The sequence below is a fragment of the Melospiza georgiana genome, chromosome 3 (assembly GCF_028018845.1).
Source record: "Melospiza georgiana isolate bMelGeo1 chromosome 3, bMelGeo1.pri, whole genome shotgun sequence".
In the NCBI taxonomy this organism is placed as follows: Eukaryota; Metazoa; Chordata; class Aves; order Passeriformes; family Passerellidae; genus Melospiza; species Melospiza georgiana.
This window is the reverse complement of record NC_080432.1, coordinates 46,982,132-46,998,727: the sequence shown is the minus strand read 5'-3', so window position 1 is coordinate 46,998,727 and position 16,596 is coordinate 46,982,132. Positions and strand designations below refer to the sequence as shown.

Genomic DNA, 16,596 nt, shown 5'->3' with positions numbered 1-16,596 from the left:
AGAGGTTCCCGTCGCCGCGGCAACCAGCGGGCCCGGCGGGACACGTGGCGGAAGCGGCGCCCGCCGGGAGCCGGCTGCGGCTCCGTCCCGATCCCAATCCCGATCCCGCGGGATGTGGAGCCCGGGCCGCCCTTGCCTCGCTCCTCCCCGGCGGGCTGAGGTGGAGGTCCGCCTCGGGACATGAACGTCTTGTCGGCCGCCTCCCTGCACTTGTGCCGTTGATCTGCCCGCTGCCTGCGAGAGCCCAAGGAAAGGGCTCCCACCGGTGGTGCCATCACAGACCCATGATCATCACAGTCCAGCCTGTGATCAAACACCACCATGTCAACTAGACCATAGCATTAGGTGCCACGTCCAATCTTTCCTTTAAACACCTCCAGGGATGGTGACGCCACCATTTCCCGGGCAGCCATTCCAATATCTAACCACCCTTTCTGTGAAGAAATTCTTCCTAGTTATTCAACCTAAACCTCCCGTGGCACAGCGTATGGGTGTCGTAGTCCTAGGTCTGTCATAGTCTGTCACGATACTCCACGACAGCAATTCCACGAGGATGGGTTTGCGTCCCCACCGCCAGCCGCGGTACCGGCGTTAAGGGCCCTCAGGACACGGCCTGCAAAAGGCATTTCTTTGCCACAGCAAAACCCCCGAAGGACAGCAGCTCTCCAAACTACAGGAGTTATGTTGAAAATTTAGTCACTTTGTTGTGTGCTGAGATCCTCAGACGTGCTCTCGTTTCTGTGAGTATGATGAACATTGGAAGCACGGCCTCGCAGAGCAGGGATCCGCACGCAGCCCAGCCCATCCCAGAGCCAGCAGCTATCCAAAGCGCACTGTGAGAGAGGATTCTGCCACCGTACCGCTGCCGAGGCTCTGGAACGCCGGGACACAAGGGGACAGCCATCCCCCGGGCTGGGTGGCCAGCAGATGGCTGCACTGCGCCCAGAAGTTCCTGTCAGAAGGGATGTGTACGGCAGGAACGCTTTGCGCGGAAAGTACAACGAATTCCAGAACAGAAGTCATCGTGGAAGTTCGGAGAGATTTTAAGAAAAATTGTGTTGCAAAGCACCTGCATGGGATTGAATGTACTTAAAGATTTATTCACAAAACAGCTTATTTATTATTGTTATTATTTGCAAAGTAAGTGAGAAAGAGAGGAATAAAAATCGAAGTGAGATATTTTATTAAGACAGATTATTGTGCCTAGGAAGAAACTTGAAACAACCTTTGGTAACACTGCCTTAATTTTTGTTCTTTTAAAGAGTCCATTCAGTTCTCCAGAACCCATAGTTAAAAATGTTATTTGCATCTCACCTGTTCTGTAAAACCTACCAAAATACTTACCTGACTGTGGGTGAGAGATAGGCCTGTACATCAAATTAAACCAGGAACAAGCCAGTCTTTAATCTGCTTCACAGTTAGGAGTGCTTCACGATTGTGTGTATTGTCTCCAGAATATGTGATTTTATTATGGAGAAAAAAAGATAAAATCATTTTTACTTTCTAGATTTTGAGTAATGTGGTCCTTAGAGGTATCATTAATTAAGAAAAACTATCAGACTTATCAGGTAGTTGTACTCCTTAAGATATATTTAATATCTCAGACCTCATTCTAAACTCTTGGCTGTAATCAGTAAGCTTTTTTTCCAGTGTATGGAAGAAGTTTTAGAAACTATTTGCAGAAAATAGATTTGTGCTTTATAGAATCTGGATGACAGGCAAGAAATTCAAACTGCAGCTGCTGCCTCCATTCAAATTTAATGAAGAAATCAGAACTCTGATGAACCACTGTATAATTTGCTCCACAAAGTTGTTTGGTTCCTTCATTATTGACACAGTATTGAGCTTTTTGATTTATCTGATGTCACAGGGTATTTCTTCCCAGAAGAGGCCAATGGTTAGTTATTAGAAACTGCACTTGAGGAAGTGTCTTCACAGAAGAAAAGTTCTACAATAGCACAGCTGATACTAGCATTCTGCATATAACAAAACTAAGAGTCTTCAAGAATGTCTTACTGAGGCAAGTTTGAGGCCTTTTAGAAATTACTAAAATGAGATTTGAAAATAACAGAAGTTCCAGACTTAGAACATATTGTTCTTACAGTATACACTTCCCAAAAAAAGTGGAATTTTCAAAACTGTGTGGTAAAAAACGCCACACACACTTTGCTCAATAGGTTCCTTGTAGGCTGATATTCTGAAAAACGTGGGTTTTTTAAATATAGCTGCAACACAGCACCTGGAATAATCCCACCGGTGTTGAGAGATGGATTCTAGTTAAATTGTATTTTTCTGCCTTCACCAGTACATCTATTTTCTGTTTTATCATGATACATAGAATAAAAATTAACTTAGGGAATGTTGCATAACTGTCTTCTCCAGAGCCATATGAACCCTTGCAGGAAACAGGCTGGATTTCACAAGTTCACAATATATTTGGAAATTTGCAGAAAGGTGGCATGATGAGGGAAAAAAAACAAACCAACAACAAAACCCCCCCAACAAAATGAACTCCACCCAAACAAACAAACTAGCAAAAAAAACCCCCAAAACCAAAAAACAACAAAAAAATCCCAAACCAAAACAAACAAAAAAACCCCCAAAAAAACAAAACAAAAAACAAACCCAAAAAACCCCCACCACCCAACAAGTTTTAACATACCTTTTTTCTCGTTTTTCTCTAGCCAACTTGGAGCACTCAAATACAGAAATAAACATCTGAGATACACCAGCATCTAATGTTAGGCATGCAGCCTTGTCTCCCCTCCTTCCTTGGCTGGAATGGGAACAATTTGTTGAGTCCAAGATAAACTTCAGTCCAGAGTATGCTGCCAAAACCAAAATCTCTGTAGATTTTAAAATAGCAAATGGTGAGATATGTTTTTTCATGCTCTTCTTTCTTCACTGATTTTAATTTATCTGATTATCTCCTCTACAACAATAAAATATTTGAATGTCTGTAACCTATATGCAAAATTACCAATAGAAATCATTTTAGTGGTTCAAAATCTACCTTCAAGCAGCAGTATTTCAGCCAAAGAGAGCTGAAATACTGCTGCTTGAAGGTAGATTTTGAACCACTAAAGAGACACCAGTGATGTCTTTCTGCCCTAAGGAATTATTCCTTGACAGAGGCAGGAATAGCTCACATGCCTCTGTCCAAAACACTGGGTTTTTTTTCCCCCTTCCTGTATTGATTTTTATTTGGTTGGTTTGTTTTAGCAGTGATTGACATGATGATGTGTGGAAGGCAGTGGTCATGGCTGTTTTTTGGAGACCCCTAATGCTGCCAGATACGTAATATTAAAATGAATCTTAAAAAAATAAAGTTTGATTAATTTTATCTTCAGGATGTAACTGTAATAACAGAAATAGCTGTAAGCAGTCCAGATGCAGCCTCAAGACAGAGAATTACAAAGGGTAAGGCAGTGGGGATAAGTAAAGAAATTATATTGTTAACTCAGAATTAACAGCAGCAATCTCCCCCAGGCAAAATTAAAAAAAGAAAAGCCATTTTGAGGCCAAGCAAATTTGCTCCAAAATTTTCAGGCCTTCTCCATGACCACCAGAATTAGTTATGTGAAAACTCCTGGTTTTCACCATGATCTAGCAAGACTAGGATAAGCACACACTTTCAGTTTAAGCACATTTATTTAGGAAGTAGCACTTCTGTTTACATTAGTTTTAAGAACTTGAGTTATGTTCTTTAGAAACTGATTTATTTACATATTTATTGTTCCATCATCTGGTATACAACACCTGATGTTTTTAAATGTTTTTTTAAAACCAGCAGCAATTTAATAGGCTTCAAGTTTAATGAAAAGGCTTTTAGTTTTGGACATTTTATCTGATAAACAGACAAGAAAACAGTAATAACAGGACAAACGAAACATTTTATTGTAAGCTAAAGCTATGTGACTGCTCGTCATGCTTTTTTACATTGCTATTAGTAAAATGGTGTTTAACATTTCAAAAAACATTCTTAAAAGAACAATGAAACAAAAGTGCTTCTAAACAACAAAATACAAAAATGAATCCCATCCCAGACTGGAGTTGTCCAATATATTTTACAGGGGTGGGGTATGGTGTTTAGTCTCCACCTTTGGTTTTCATCACTTTAATACAAACTTCTGAAAAATACTGACTAGCCCTTCAGACGACTAAAAATGGGAATCATGCGGCAAGGCCAACTTCTGTGTTTGCAGTCCCTTTGACAGGTGTGTGACTATTAGACAAAATGCTTTCTTCCCCACTTCTAATGGGAGAGAACCTGCACAAGTGAGAGCCACACCCCGGCATCTTTGAGCACCACACCTGCGTCAACCAGCTACAAAGAGCACCGACCTTTAATCCTCAAAGCCACTTCTCTGAAGAAAGGGTTTTTTAACAAGTGTGTCTTATGAAGGCAAGGAAAGTCTTACAGCAAAACAAGGTTCATCACCATAGTTTCCAGAAGCAATGTCAAGCATTTTGAAATCAAACCATCAGACTCTGAAGAATCTGCAGTGTTGAGCCAGTATGTTGTATCCACCGGAGGAGTGTGTACCTTGCCAATTATTGCTGAACTCAGGAGGTAGTTATTGACAAGGTAAGAAGTTTCCACTCTAAGACAGTTAATGATTTACACAAGAAGCAGGAAAAACAGAATACACATTTCCCCATATTTTACAAGATGATTTTGTATTTGCAGGAAGCGACAGCTTAACTTCCTCATCCTGTGGAATTCTAATTACCGTAATTAAAAGAAAAGACACTGAAAGTTATAATTAAATAAGAAATTCTAAAAGAAAATAGGTGATCAATTGGTCATCTCTTAGGATGTCTGCAGATCATCCTAAGCATGAAAATTCACATAGGTCAGTAAAACAACATTCTTCAACACTAAACAGCAGCTCAAGAGAAACTAATAGTAAAACTGTCTCTAATTAGCACAATGACTGAGATAACTAGTTGCATTGACTACTTGCTTGCTACTCTTCATTCCATTTTTGATATCTGGTAGAAATCCCAACGACTTAAAGCATCACAAAAGCTTGAGGGCACCACAGAAAAAGAATGAAAACCTGGTCAGGCACAGTAGCACTGGCCCCCTCCCAAAGCTGCCACATGCAGAAGCATCACTAAAGCACTGGAGAAGCACATCCTAGGCACAGCTATGCATCATCCATATCTTGGGCAGGAAAGCACTATGGAAATCTAGGGCACCAAGTCTCACCACAGGTGATGAAGGAAACCCTAAGGAGAATGCTGCTTTCCAGTTCAGAACAGATGTCTCAGTTCCATTTGCCAGCATATCTGACTTCAGTATTCCCAGTACAAAGTACTTAAATTTCACAAGAGGGACATGACAGCAGTACAAAGCAGTGCTAAGCCCCAGTTGTCTAGAATAGAAAAAATACTATTTATCCTACACCAGAAGGTAAGGTTAATTGAGTTATATGTATAAAAACGGTCATTTTAAAAACACTTCCAGAAAGGAACAGAAGAAACAGCAGTAGTCTCTAATTACTGCAGTGACAACACACCTTCTCAGTTCAGAGATCCCATTCTTGCTCTTATTTTAAAGTGTTATTATCACATTTGTTACCTACTAAAGTTGCAGGGCCATATTCAACAGAACTGTACCTAGCAACTGGCTTTGAGTCAGCAATACATCTCAGGGGCACAGTGCCTATTTCTGATACTCTAAAAGCTGTAAAGTCTAAGAAACTAACAGGACAGATTTATTTGTGCATAAATATCCTAGTTTAAGGCTTATCTTTAGTATTCTGTGTTGATTTTGTCTTTGCATACGCAGAGAACCTGTACAGGTTTGCTGTAGTCCACAGAAAAGTCAACATTAGCAAAGGGAGCATCATAACTGAGAAAATATTCTCTTTTTAAGGAGAAAGAGCAATCTACATACTATTCTTCCAGTATGTTGAAAGACAAAAGATGTGGCTCCTGCTTAATAAAAGCAGAAAGATATATGAAGAAGGTTGTTAGAAAAACACAAGGGGTTTGGGTTGGTTTTATTTTCTCCCTCCAGTAACTGCTACACTTGAAAGTCAGTAGAACACACTGGCAGAGAGCCAGACAAGCTGCTTACTAATCATGTCAAAAAAGTGGGTCAAGTTGCTCATTCACTAGCAGTGGGCAGATTCACAGAAAATAAAAGGTGGGGGGAAAAAGAAAAAAAGAAAGGAAAAAATCAGTCCAGAGAGCTAATGGACTCGCAGTTTTCACAAAAGTTAAAAACACCCAAGCTGCTGTCCTGTTTATCCTGATTTGAGACATTGTTTTAGAACATAACCTGATTTTATGGAAAATACAGCTGGTAAAGTTCTGTCTAAGTACTACAGCCTTGGGAAATACAGGTAATTTGTGGTTATTTGGGGTGGTTTTTTGGGTTTTTTTTTGTTTTTGTTTTTTTTTTGGGGGGGGGGGTGGTGGAAGGTTTGGTGGTTTCTTTCTGTTGTTGTGGTTGTTTTTCCCCAGATCTTATATACGGTTAATCCAACATATAGATGGAATCACTGAGCTGGGACTTAGTACATTTAAAATGAGGAGTAAGATGCAAGATAATGCCTTAAGCAGAACAGAATTACTCTTAAAATACACTATTCAGAAAATAGCATAAGACAAGACATTTAAAGGAGATTTATGAACCAAAGAGCACCTGGCCATGGGCTAAGAGTCCAGCAGCTGTGGGGCAAACTGATGTTGCAGAACAAAATTTTCTTCTTTTTACTGTGATCCAGCAATAATTTATAGGGCTGTAGTTCATCCACTAAGCAGAAAACAATCAGGCATAATGAAAGACCAAAAAGCAGCTGTACCAGTCACACAGATTCTCTTGAGCTGAACTGGTTGTACAAACTAGTGAAAGAGCTGGTCTCTTTATGTAGCAGCTGGTGATTCTGACTCCTTATGCTGCATACTGGTGCTACTTTAGGGGTTGAGGACTTCTAGCTCAACATTTCAGGTACCTATCCCAGGCCAGTGAGTATGCATTTGAAATAAATAACCAGTATGTTCCTCAAAATTAAGTGGACAAAACCAGCAGTTTTGTAACAATCATTTAGGAACACTCAAAACCAGAAGCATTATCTCCAAAGTTCTCATTTGCAAAGGATCTCAAGGAATGTCTACCAGAGCTTTATTCATAAAACCAAGGCCTTTTCTTAGCTGTAGCTATTTGACAGATGCTAATACAACAGTAATATTCATGCTTAGCAATATGAAGAATATTACAAATATGGATCAAGTCAGCCAGGAATCTCCAACATCCGAGATGGTCTACTGAAGGCAGAGCTAAGGCAAAACAAGACATGAGACTTAAGAATCTGAAGTCTTTTAGCATTTCTCCAGAAAAGTGAATCAGAGGAACCAAAGTCATGTTTCATTTACATAAGACATAGAAATTTGAGAGATCCTATCCTTAGAAGGCTAGAAGTGGTTTGGTTAGACTATTTCAAAAGGCATAGTAGTGGAACACAATCTTCTCTTATTTGATTGCTTTTAATCTTAAGATCAGTTAAAAGCATCTCTGGTTGGAAAAAACAAACAAACAAAAGAATCCCAAACATATTGCATATGTGCATCTCAAAGGTATGACAGAGTTTCTGCTACTTAGTACTCAATACCACACAGTGAGCACAGTCCTCTCAGAGTATTACTATACCTACAACTGCATCTCTCAGCTAGGGTTGTTTTTTTTTTCATATATACATATAATATATTATTTATAATCAACTTTCAGGTAAGTAGTTCAAAAAATAAGTTAAATGAAAAATTAAAACAAATTTTCTGTTAAGACCAAAAGCAAACAACACAACATATTTTCATTAAAACAACAATAAACAATATGCATTTTCACAGTAGCGCTAAGTTGGGAGAGGTGTAAAAAAAAAAACCAAACCAACCAAAAAAACAAAGAACCCGACAACCCACAAACCTGCTTTAACAAGGAACTAGTGTTCTGCCTTGCAAACATCTGTGTTTAATCTGTGTAGAATTTGTAAACAAGATGTTGGGCCTTTAGAAGTAAAGGCAAAAATGCTTTCCTTTATTATGGTATTTAAAGGCTATCATTTAAGAGTTTGTTTTTTTAATAGCTTGTCATTTATATAATAAAAACAAGTATTTGTACAAAGATGCAGTTTCTTTTTAAAAAAGCAGATCAGTTGAGTGTTTCATACTTTAATATATAAACTGAAACATATGAAAGCTATAAAAACATTAATGTGTGCCATGTATTAAACATGTAGCCTCATATTTAAATGCTTACATGTGGAGATTAAAAAAATTATCACAATGGAAATTTTACTTTCAATTATCATAAACAGATCAAAATACACAGTAGAAACACGTCATTTCTGAAACTCAACAATTAGCATCACCTACTCTCTCAAACATCAGCTGGGCTCAAGTTGTACACTGTAAGCATAAGCTAACATTCTACCAATGGAAGCGTTACAAAATGCATTAAGAGAAAATACTGCCACTAATGAGTATCTCAGTCTATTCTTTTATTTAGTAGTTTTTCTTTTAAAAGGCAGTTTGAATTGGTTTTATAAGGTTGGGGTTTTTTGCTGTTCTGCTATCAAAGGTCTTCTTTAAACCTATCCTGTGAACAACTCCGTCACATTACAACAAAACAAAAAGACAAATAATAACAGACCAGCTACTTTTAACATTTTAATAATCATAAGTCCCCAATGCTGTTCTTCCACTCTGCACAGGGAAATTGTTTTATTTGGCACATTAAGGATAAAAAAGTCAAAAAAATGAACTGCAGTTTACAAACCTCAAATTGAACATCATTGTTCCAAGTCCATTGTTCATCAATGTAATGGCAAAATTAAAAACAAAAAAAAAACCACACACACAACATAGGGAAAGGTTCTCCAATGATCAATATCATCAGAGCCTTGTAGCAGAAACAATATACATATATTAATGTTCAAACCAGGATCAGATTGCTAGCAATCTTACTTCTCTCAAGTCCTGTTGTGCTCTTACTTACAGTGTGTAAATCCTCACTAAATGGCAAGGAGGCTTTGATGAACACATTTCATATTGTATAATTTTCTCTTAATCTCAAGTTTTAATGCAGATACTTAAATATCTGTAAAGTCCTGTAAACTCTGGCTGCTTCCCAGTTGTCTGCACCAACTGCTCCCGAGGCAGGAGTGTTTCACTTCAAGCAGTGTCTCACACTGTGGTGTCTCCAAAGTCCTTGTTCCAGCGGATGTACGCCTCCAGGGTCTGAGGGCTCAAACTGCGCTTGATCTTCTTCAGAGACTCCGTGAAATCTGACAGCTTGATGTTTCTCATCTAAAAGGAAAATGAAAGACATCAGGGTCACAAGTGGTTTATGTACTTTGGTTTATTCAGGAAGTACCTGAGTATTCACTTTTAACAAAACATATTCTATGAGTGCTGCATCTTAATGTAAGAATGAATTTTTTTTGCAGAGTAGACATTCACTGCAACGACCCCCCAAGAATGTGGTAGAGTCTCCATTGCTGAAGGTTTTGAAGTATGAGTGGGCAGGGTGCTAAATAATCTCATCTAAGTTCCCCTTCTCACAAAAGGATGGATCAGGTGATCTTTCAAGGTCCCTTCCAAACCAGAGTGTTCTATTATTCTATGACCTGATGCAAGAATCTTGTAATTTAAGACTACCAGTAGGTACCATTTTAATAAAATAACTTGGCAATAGTAAGATCTGCCTTGTTACTTAACAGCTCATTAGACTGTGTCATTTCTTCCTGTTTCAGTAGGTGGTGTGAGCTGGTACATATGAGGACATCACAACAAATTATCACAGATGCTGTTATCCTCCTGCAGCAAATCCTTCCAGCTTATAGCTTTGGCCATGACCTCAAGCTAAACACAAAAAGCAACTGAGAAATGAAGCTTTGCTTCATTTTCTCCTGTGTAACCGTGCTTTGCACACACCTGAACAGAAACTTCTGTACACACAACCGATCGCTTCCTTTTTTTTCCATATTTACAGTACAGCTGCAGTTTGTGGTCAGGAGCTTAATCGTTCTCTTCATGATGGCACATGTCAATGAATGCAAGTATTATACATACACATGCACAAATCTGTTTTAGGTTCTCCCCAAGTTAACCTCCTTTGTGTAAAGATGGGGTGGAGGGGGTAGAAGTAATTTCACATAATACTTCTGGGAATGTTCTTGGGAAGTAACACTGAGTAAATAATAGCCAGGGCTCTGACATCATCAGCTAGGTAACAAATACTGCAGTTCAGTGTGAAGGAAAAGACAGGACAGTCAGATGAAATTAAGAACAGACTTACTAACAGAAAAAGAAGTGCTCTGAAGCCTGAAAGCCAACAAACTACCCATGAACCTCTGACATCTGAGGACAGATCTTCTCAATCTCTATTTCTACAGAATTTTCTTTAAGGATGCAGCGATTAAAAAGGATGATACCCCCCAAAATTATCCTATCTTGTATGATACTACACATAAAAAAGGGACTTAAATAGTTTCTAGTGAGAAACCCTTCTATTGAAAGGGGAATATACAGCTGCTAAAACAGCTTACCTCACTGGCAGACATGTTCTTCACCTGTTCTGGTTTTAATTCTGTAAAAATAAAAATAGATGGGTGAGTTTAATAAGAAAACTTTCATCACTTCTGACAAATAAAACATGCTAAAAGCACTTATATTCTGGAAAAAACTCCTGCAGCTAAAAATTATACCTTTCTGCCTCAACACAGTCTCCTATAAAGAAAGGTACATGGTGGTTTTGCCTCCTCCTTCCCCATTTATCAGCTCCTCAACCAGGCTGCTCCCACACTCAGTTACTGCAGGTGCAGCACAAAGTGATAGCAGAATTATTCCTTCTTCCTAAAGTATGGAAAACACACAAGCCAACAGAGCTACCTCCCCCATATTAATTGTGGTATCCACAGCCTCCCTACTGCATTTCAGGAAACAGAAGGTACAGTCAGCCAAGAACACAAACAAAATCAGGCAGGGCACATCAGAGTGCTTCTTGCCCTATGCTGCACTCATGGGATCTGAACATTCTTGCATCATTCACCAATTTTTTTTTCCTTGGAACTTGCAATAATCTCATGATATCAACACGTAACAGAAAACATTTTGCTAGGAGAGTACAAGAAAAAACCTAGACAGGATTGGCAAGGATAATAGCACAAAACATTTTCCAAAATATACTGTTTTATATGGAAAACAAGTGAAGGAGCAAGTGAAAGAATGTGTTGCACAATGTTACAGGGTCTCTTCTTGAAATGGACTTGCGTATGAAGTGAGCTGTCAGCAAAGTAAAGCCTGCATACCTAAATGCATACATTATTAATTCCACCACTCTAAATAAATATATTCAATGCTTAGGAGACATGATGTCTCTTATGAGAGCCATTTAATGCAGTTCTGTTTCCCAGTTATTATGCAGGATTGTGAAAGATGTGCTTTACAAATTCAGCAGCTGAAAGAAAATGTGTAAAAACATTACATTCCAACAGCTGCTTTCAAAAGAGAGCAGCACTGGCAAAAATGCATGCTACAGGATTTAAAAAAAAATAAACACACCCACAAAACATGAACAGACCTCTCCTCCCCGTAAATAATGTAAGAGAGTTGCAATAATTTTTATTTACACATAATAGGCTGATATTACAGAACACTTCTGCTCTGCCGGCCTTTAGTACCCTTCTGTAAAGTAGGACAATATGTCTACAAACAGAAAACTAACACCAAACCTTCACAATCTTTTCTACACAAAAATCCTGCTACTGATCTCCACTAAACCAGATCAGTTCCCTCAGATGTGGCTACTGGACACATAATTAGCTAGTTACAGAGAACAAAGAGAAAAGGTGTTGGAAAAAAGTATTCACATTAAAACTGGGTTTTTCCTAGCTGAACATGTCAGAGAAAGAAAAAATATAAGCAAAACTCTAGATCATTCACAGTTGTCATCTGGATCACAATTCACCATTAAGAGTTAAAAATATAAAAAGCTATGCCATTCAAACTGTATCTAGAAAAATCCCATAAAATAGCTTGTTTCAGTTTTCTTTCCCTTAGACTTCAAAAGACATTTGACTCTTTTATAAAGGCAAGTAATGCAAGTAGCAATTGCTATTCAAGTAGTAATTTAGCTACAACAGAACTGACACCAGCCTCAGAAAGACACTAGTTAAAAACCCTACAAATCAGCAAGAAACACTTCACACTGCTTTTCTCCTATGACACAAAAACTTTGTTTCACATGCTGAGATGCTGAAGGGTTTTGTGTAAGTAAATCTTATAAAGATGCTATTATGACGAACAGACTAAAATCCAATGAAAAAGTTAAATTCCAGAGGTTTGAGAATTATAAAGATGCAAGAAAATGTAACTCTAATGTCAAAACCTCAATAAAAGTCTCTGCAGCTTACCTCGAATGGGGCCAAGTGCTGCATCCTTCGCTAATGCAGTGAGGTCACTTCCAGAGTATCCATCTGTCATTCTTTGGCAAAGGAAAAAGTGGGGTCAAGGAGGAAGCAAAAAAACCAAAAAGCTGCTTCAAATCAATTTAATTGCAGATAATCAAAGTGTTAGTTAATCAGAAGAAGTATTACTTTGATGTTATTTTTCAAGTTTAAAAAATCAGAAGTGTGTTCAGTATAAGTGATCTTTCACAGATTAAAGTACAGATATTCAAGCCCCAAATAACATTCTAGAAAAAAAAAAAAAAAGGCAGCACCTAGGATTTGTAGATGAAAACTGATTCCAATCACATTTACTATTTCTGTAGGAGAATTCTGTACCAGTAGTTTATCAACATTTGTCAATTACCGTAAAACCAAAACTTCAATTGTCCTGTACACTCTGTCAGAGCTGTTCCAGAATTAGACTTAATATCCAAGTTAACCACTGAAACACTCTGGAGAATAAAGGCCTCCACTGAACCAGGAAGCCAATAATACCAAATGCCAGCATAAGTGAAAATCAGTAGTTCAGGTTACCTAAAGGAAAATTTAAAAACAAAACCAGCACCCTTGTAAGAACAGTGGCTAGCTGCAGCAACATGAGCTTAGTCTTCTGGAGATCATAAAGTCTGTTATAGCTCGTAGAAGAAGTTGCAGAGGGGCAAAGGAACACAAAATCATAACGGAAGTTAAATACTTCTCTCTTTCAAAACAAAGAAAGATGGAAAAAGAAGCAGGCAGGATGCTAAACTTTTACATTTCCTCTAAACCCTTTAAAAAAGGTTGCTCAAGTTGCATTTGCAATTTGGTTCTTACATTTGCAGTTAGAATACAGGACACTGACTGCGTTTTTCCTCCATTTAGCTATTACTGCAGCCTAAACATGGCCTAAGCTAACAACCTTCAAGCACAGAGGGAATATATTCAATTGGATGACACATCAACTTCTGCAACATTACTAAGAGGCTGGCAAATGCTACATCCAAGACTGTACTAACCTCTGTTGTCCTACCACAAGGAGAAACAGACTGAAGTACATCCACCTGTCCATCTTTGCTATCTCACAGAATGTCTTCACTCCTTCCTGCCCTACCTGCTTTTTAGTCTAATCTCCTTCACACAAATTATTAGATTTAGGTGACTAACAGCAGTACTGTGTCAATCTCAAAGATGAAGAACATAAAACAACTCTATTTCATAAGAGGAGGGAAAAATTAACCCATATTTTCCCAATCAAATTTGAAAGTGAAAAGAACCTAAAATTATCCAGTGCTAGCAAGGCACCAGCAAAGAGAACTTGCCTTTTATGTGAAATGAATGCCAAGTGCAAAACTGGTGCTATCTTTTTGCATCAGGGAGGAGAGCTGGAATCCTTGAGGGACGGGTGGAAAGAAGCATCCTCCTCCCTCCTCCTCAAAGGAAAGAGCTGATGAGCATGTTTCAACAACAGAAACCTGACTGGGTGTATCTTATATATGCATATATAAAACCACTTTCATACAGCCTGACAGGGAACCATCTTCCCCAAATAAATGAATTCATGTTGTTGCTGTTGGATGATTTATATGAGTTACATTTTGAATGAATTAAACAGTCTGAATGAATGCAGTAGAGGAACATATTTATTTAGTATGGTTACAAAATACTTACCTAGCTAGTTGAGCCAACTCTTTCTGGGTTAATGGACTTCCTTGCTTGCTTAGAAGATTTTTAAGCAAAATCAATCTTGTCTGAAAAGAAGATAAAATTATCAGATGCAAAACTCGTTTTCACGGAACACTTAAAATTGTGTTGCAAGAACAGAACTACGCTTTTGTCAGTTTTGCTTTTGTGCTTCACCAGTTTAAACTTGCCCATAGTGCTTGTGCAATTAGACTGTGCAGTATCATTCCTTCAGGAGCAGAGATAAGGACTAGGTAAAATCAAGACCAAGAGCCTAACTATTAGTATCAAGAAGAATTAGAATCTTCATCAAAATTCCTGATCTCCTGTTGAACTGACAAACATTAGGAAAATTACTTCTGTCTTTAGCAATAAAACACTCCTTCAGCCAAACAAACATGCTCCTCTAAGTCCTACTTCAGACTTGCCCACGTCTGCCAGTCTGTCAGCAACACCTCACTAGTCAAGAAGTACTGAGCAGCTACCACCAGATTTGCTACTAGTATGAGTGAAAAAACCCCACAAATCTTAAAATACTTCTCAGAATTAATGCACCGTGTATATGGTCAAGGTGAGCCAGAAATTAGTTCACAGAACTGTAACCATCCACAAGGGCAGGTTAAGAATTGCCTAGAAGTGTCTTAAAAATGTGAGTAGAAAACAATACTTACCTCCTCGTTTGGTAAAGACACATATACCCGTTTGGTGAAGCGTCTGAAAAAAACCCAAACATGTATACATTGTTCACACTATTATGTAACTATTTATCCCATACAAATCTAACATTTGGTTTGGTTAAGTGACAAAATTTCACTTTCAGCATCAAATTCTAGGAAGCAGAATTGGAGATTTTGAAAAAACCAACAACAACCAAACAAAAAATATGTAGAAACTACTGGTGCCACCTTACTCTTATCTGAATTTATAAGACTCCTCCCAGAGGGGAAACACTCTAAAGGCAGAAATACCACTGACTACCAGCAATGAAATGAAGCCTCTCTTAATTTTTACACAAAAAAAGTCTTTGGAATAATTTCTTCAGGCAATGCTGACATATCTATTTTCCTCAATCAAGAATGAAAAGAGAATAAAGTATGAGTACCTTTAACAAAAAAAGCCCTAAGGCAAATCTACAGCAAATCTGTAATTGCATGGGATATCAGAAGACAATATTCACAGAGAAGAAATACTAGATTTCTGGTCAATCTGGAATACTGATCAAATTTTCTCCTTTATTTTGCCATTAAGATCCAAATAACAAAAAAGTAAAATATTAAATTAATTTAAAAACCACTGACGTGACCTCAGCATGTACTACTGTTTCAGACTATTCCAAGACCACCATGATTGTGCAGATGCATCTCAAAGGAAAAGAGCCCCTCTTTGAGAGGTTAAATAATTTAGCCTTGCTGAACAGCTTTTACATATTACAAAACTTCACTGAGACACTAGGCAAAACCTGTTCTTCATAATGAGTATCACCTTACTGTATATTCAGAAAAAGATGTTTTGATACCTGAGAACAGCATCATCAAGCTCCTGAGGCCTGTTTGTTGCTCCCATCACAAGTATTCTGTCCTCTCCAGAAGACTGCACCTATATAATGTGGGAAGGCAAACCAGCTCAGTTTACACACTCTACATTAGGCAGAAATACAACAAAACCAGTTAGAGACTTGCCATGGATTCAGCACATTGATGGGATCTTTATATATATACATATGTATGTATGTATATGTTTTGGGTTTTTTTCCCAATAAAGTAGGTTTAAAATATTCCTTAGATAATTGTAAAGTCAAACCAGGAAAAGGTAAAAAAAACCCCCAAAAAAACAACAAAACCAAAATCATAAAAAGGCTTTCTGAAAAAATCTGAGACCATAAAGCTATAAAAGGCACTCATAAGTTTAGTTACCAGGAGATAATTATGTTGAAAAAAAAAACGAGAGATATTCTGCTGTTCTGGGGTTTTTACACCAAACATTGTTTTGAAGCCGATAGGGTGAGAATCAAAACTTTAAACTCAAGTATAGCCAGAACCACAAAATCAGAACAGAGATCCATCTAACACGGGTCTCACACAAATCCAGTAATCAAAACAGGCCATAAAATAACCATAATAGCAGAAAGGCACAGCAAATTCCTTCCCAATTCACTCATTTTATACCCCAGAATATGGAGACTTGCACCTTCCAAACTTTAGAGGAAACTTTATAGATTTATGTTCACTGCTACCGTACCATGTTCAAAAGGTTCACCAAAAATACTCTATGACATAGATACACTTCAAATATTAAGTCAGCAAACTTTACATTATGCTTATTTTTCTCTTTTCATTTTAAGGGAAAACTCTGCATGTGTGTGTAAATAATCTCTGCATATCGCTGTCACATTGCATCACTTGTCCTGATTCATCCATTTTGGAGTTTTTCCCAACCTTGCTGCCTCTCCATGTTGTTACCTGCTCCTCCTGTACCT

At 38.0% G+C, this 16,596-nt stretch overlaps 1 protein-coding gene across 4 annotated transcripts in view; it reads right to left on the bottom strand.

Annotated features, from left to right (window-relative positions):
• Positions 1-3,873: 3,873 nt before the first annotated feature.
• Positions 3,874-16,596, bottom strand: part of SPAST (spastin) — a 38,412-nt gene continuing 25,689 nt past the window's right edge. For all 4 annotated transcript variants that reach the window (XM_058020123.1, XM_058020125.1, XM_058020124.1 and 1 more), the window contains 6 exons: positions 15,637-15,716; positions 14,792-14,834; positions 14,109-14,188; positions 12,426-12,496; positions 10,560-10,600; positions 3,874-9,318 (listed from right to left, as the gene is read on the bottom strand). In XM_058020123.1, the coding sequence (XP_057876106.1) occupies positions 9,196-9,318; positions 10,560-10,600; positions 12,426-12,496; positions 14,109-14,188; positions 14,792-14,834; positions 15,637-15,716 (438 nt within the window). In that variant the 3' untranslated portion in view covers positions 3,874-9,195. The remainder of the gene's footprint in view (positions 9,319-10,559; positions 10,601-12,425; positions 12,497-14,108; positions 14,189-14,791; positions 14,835-15,636; positions 15,717-16,596) is intronic.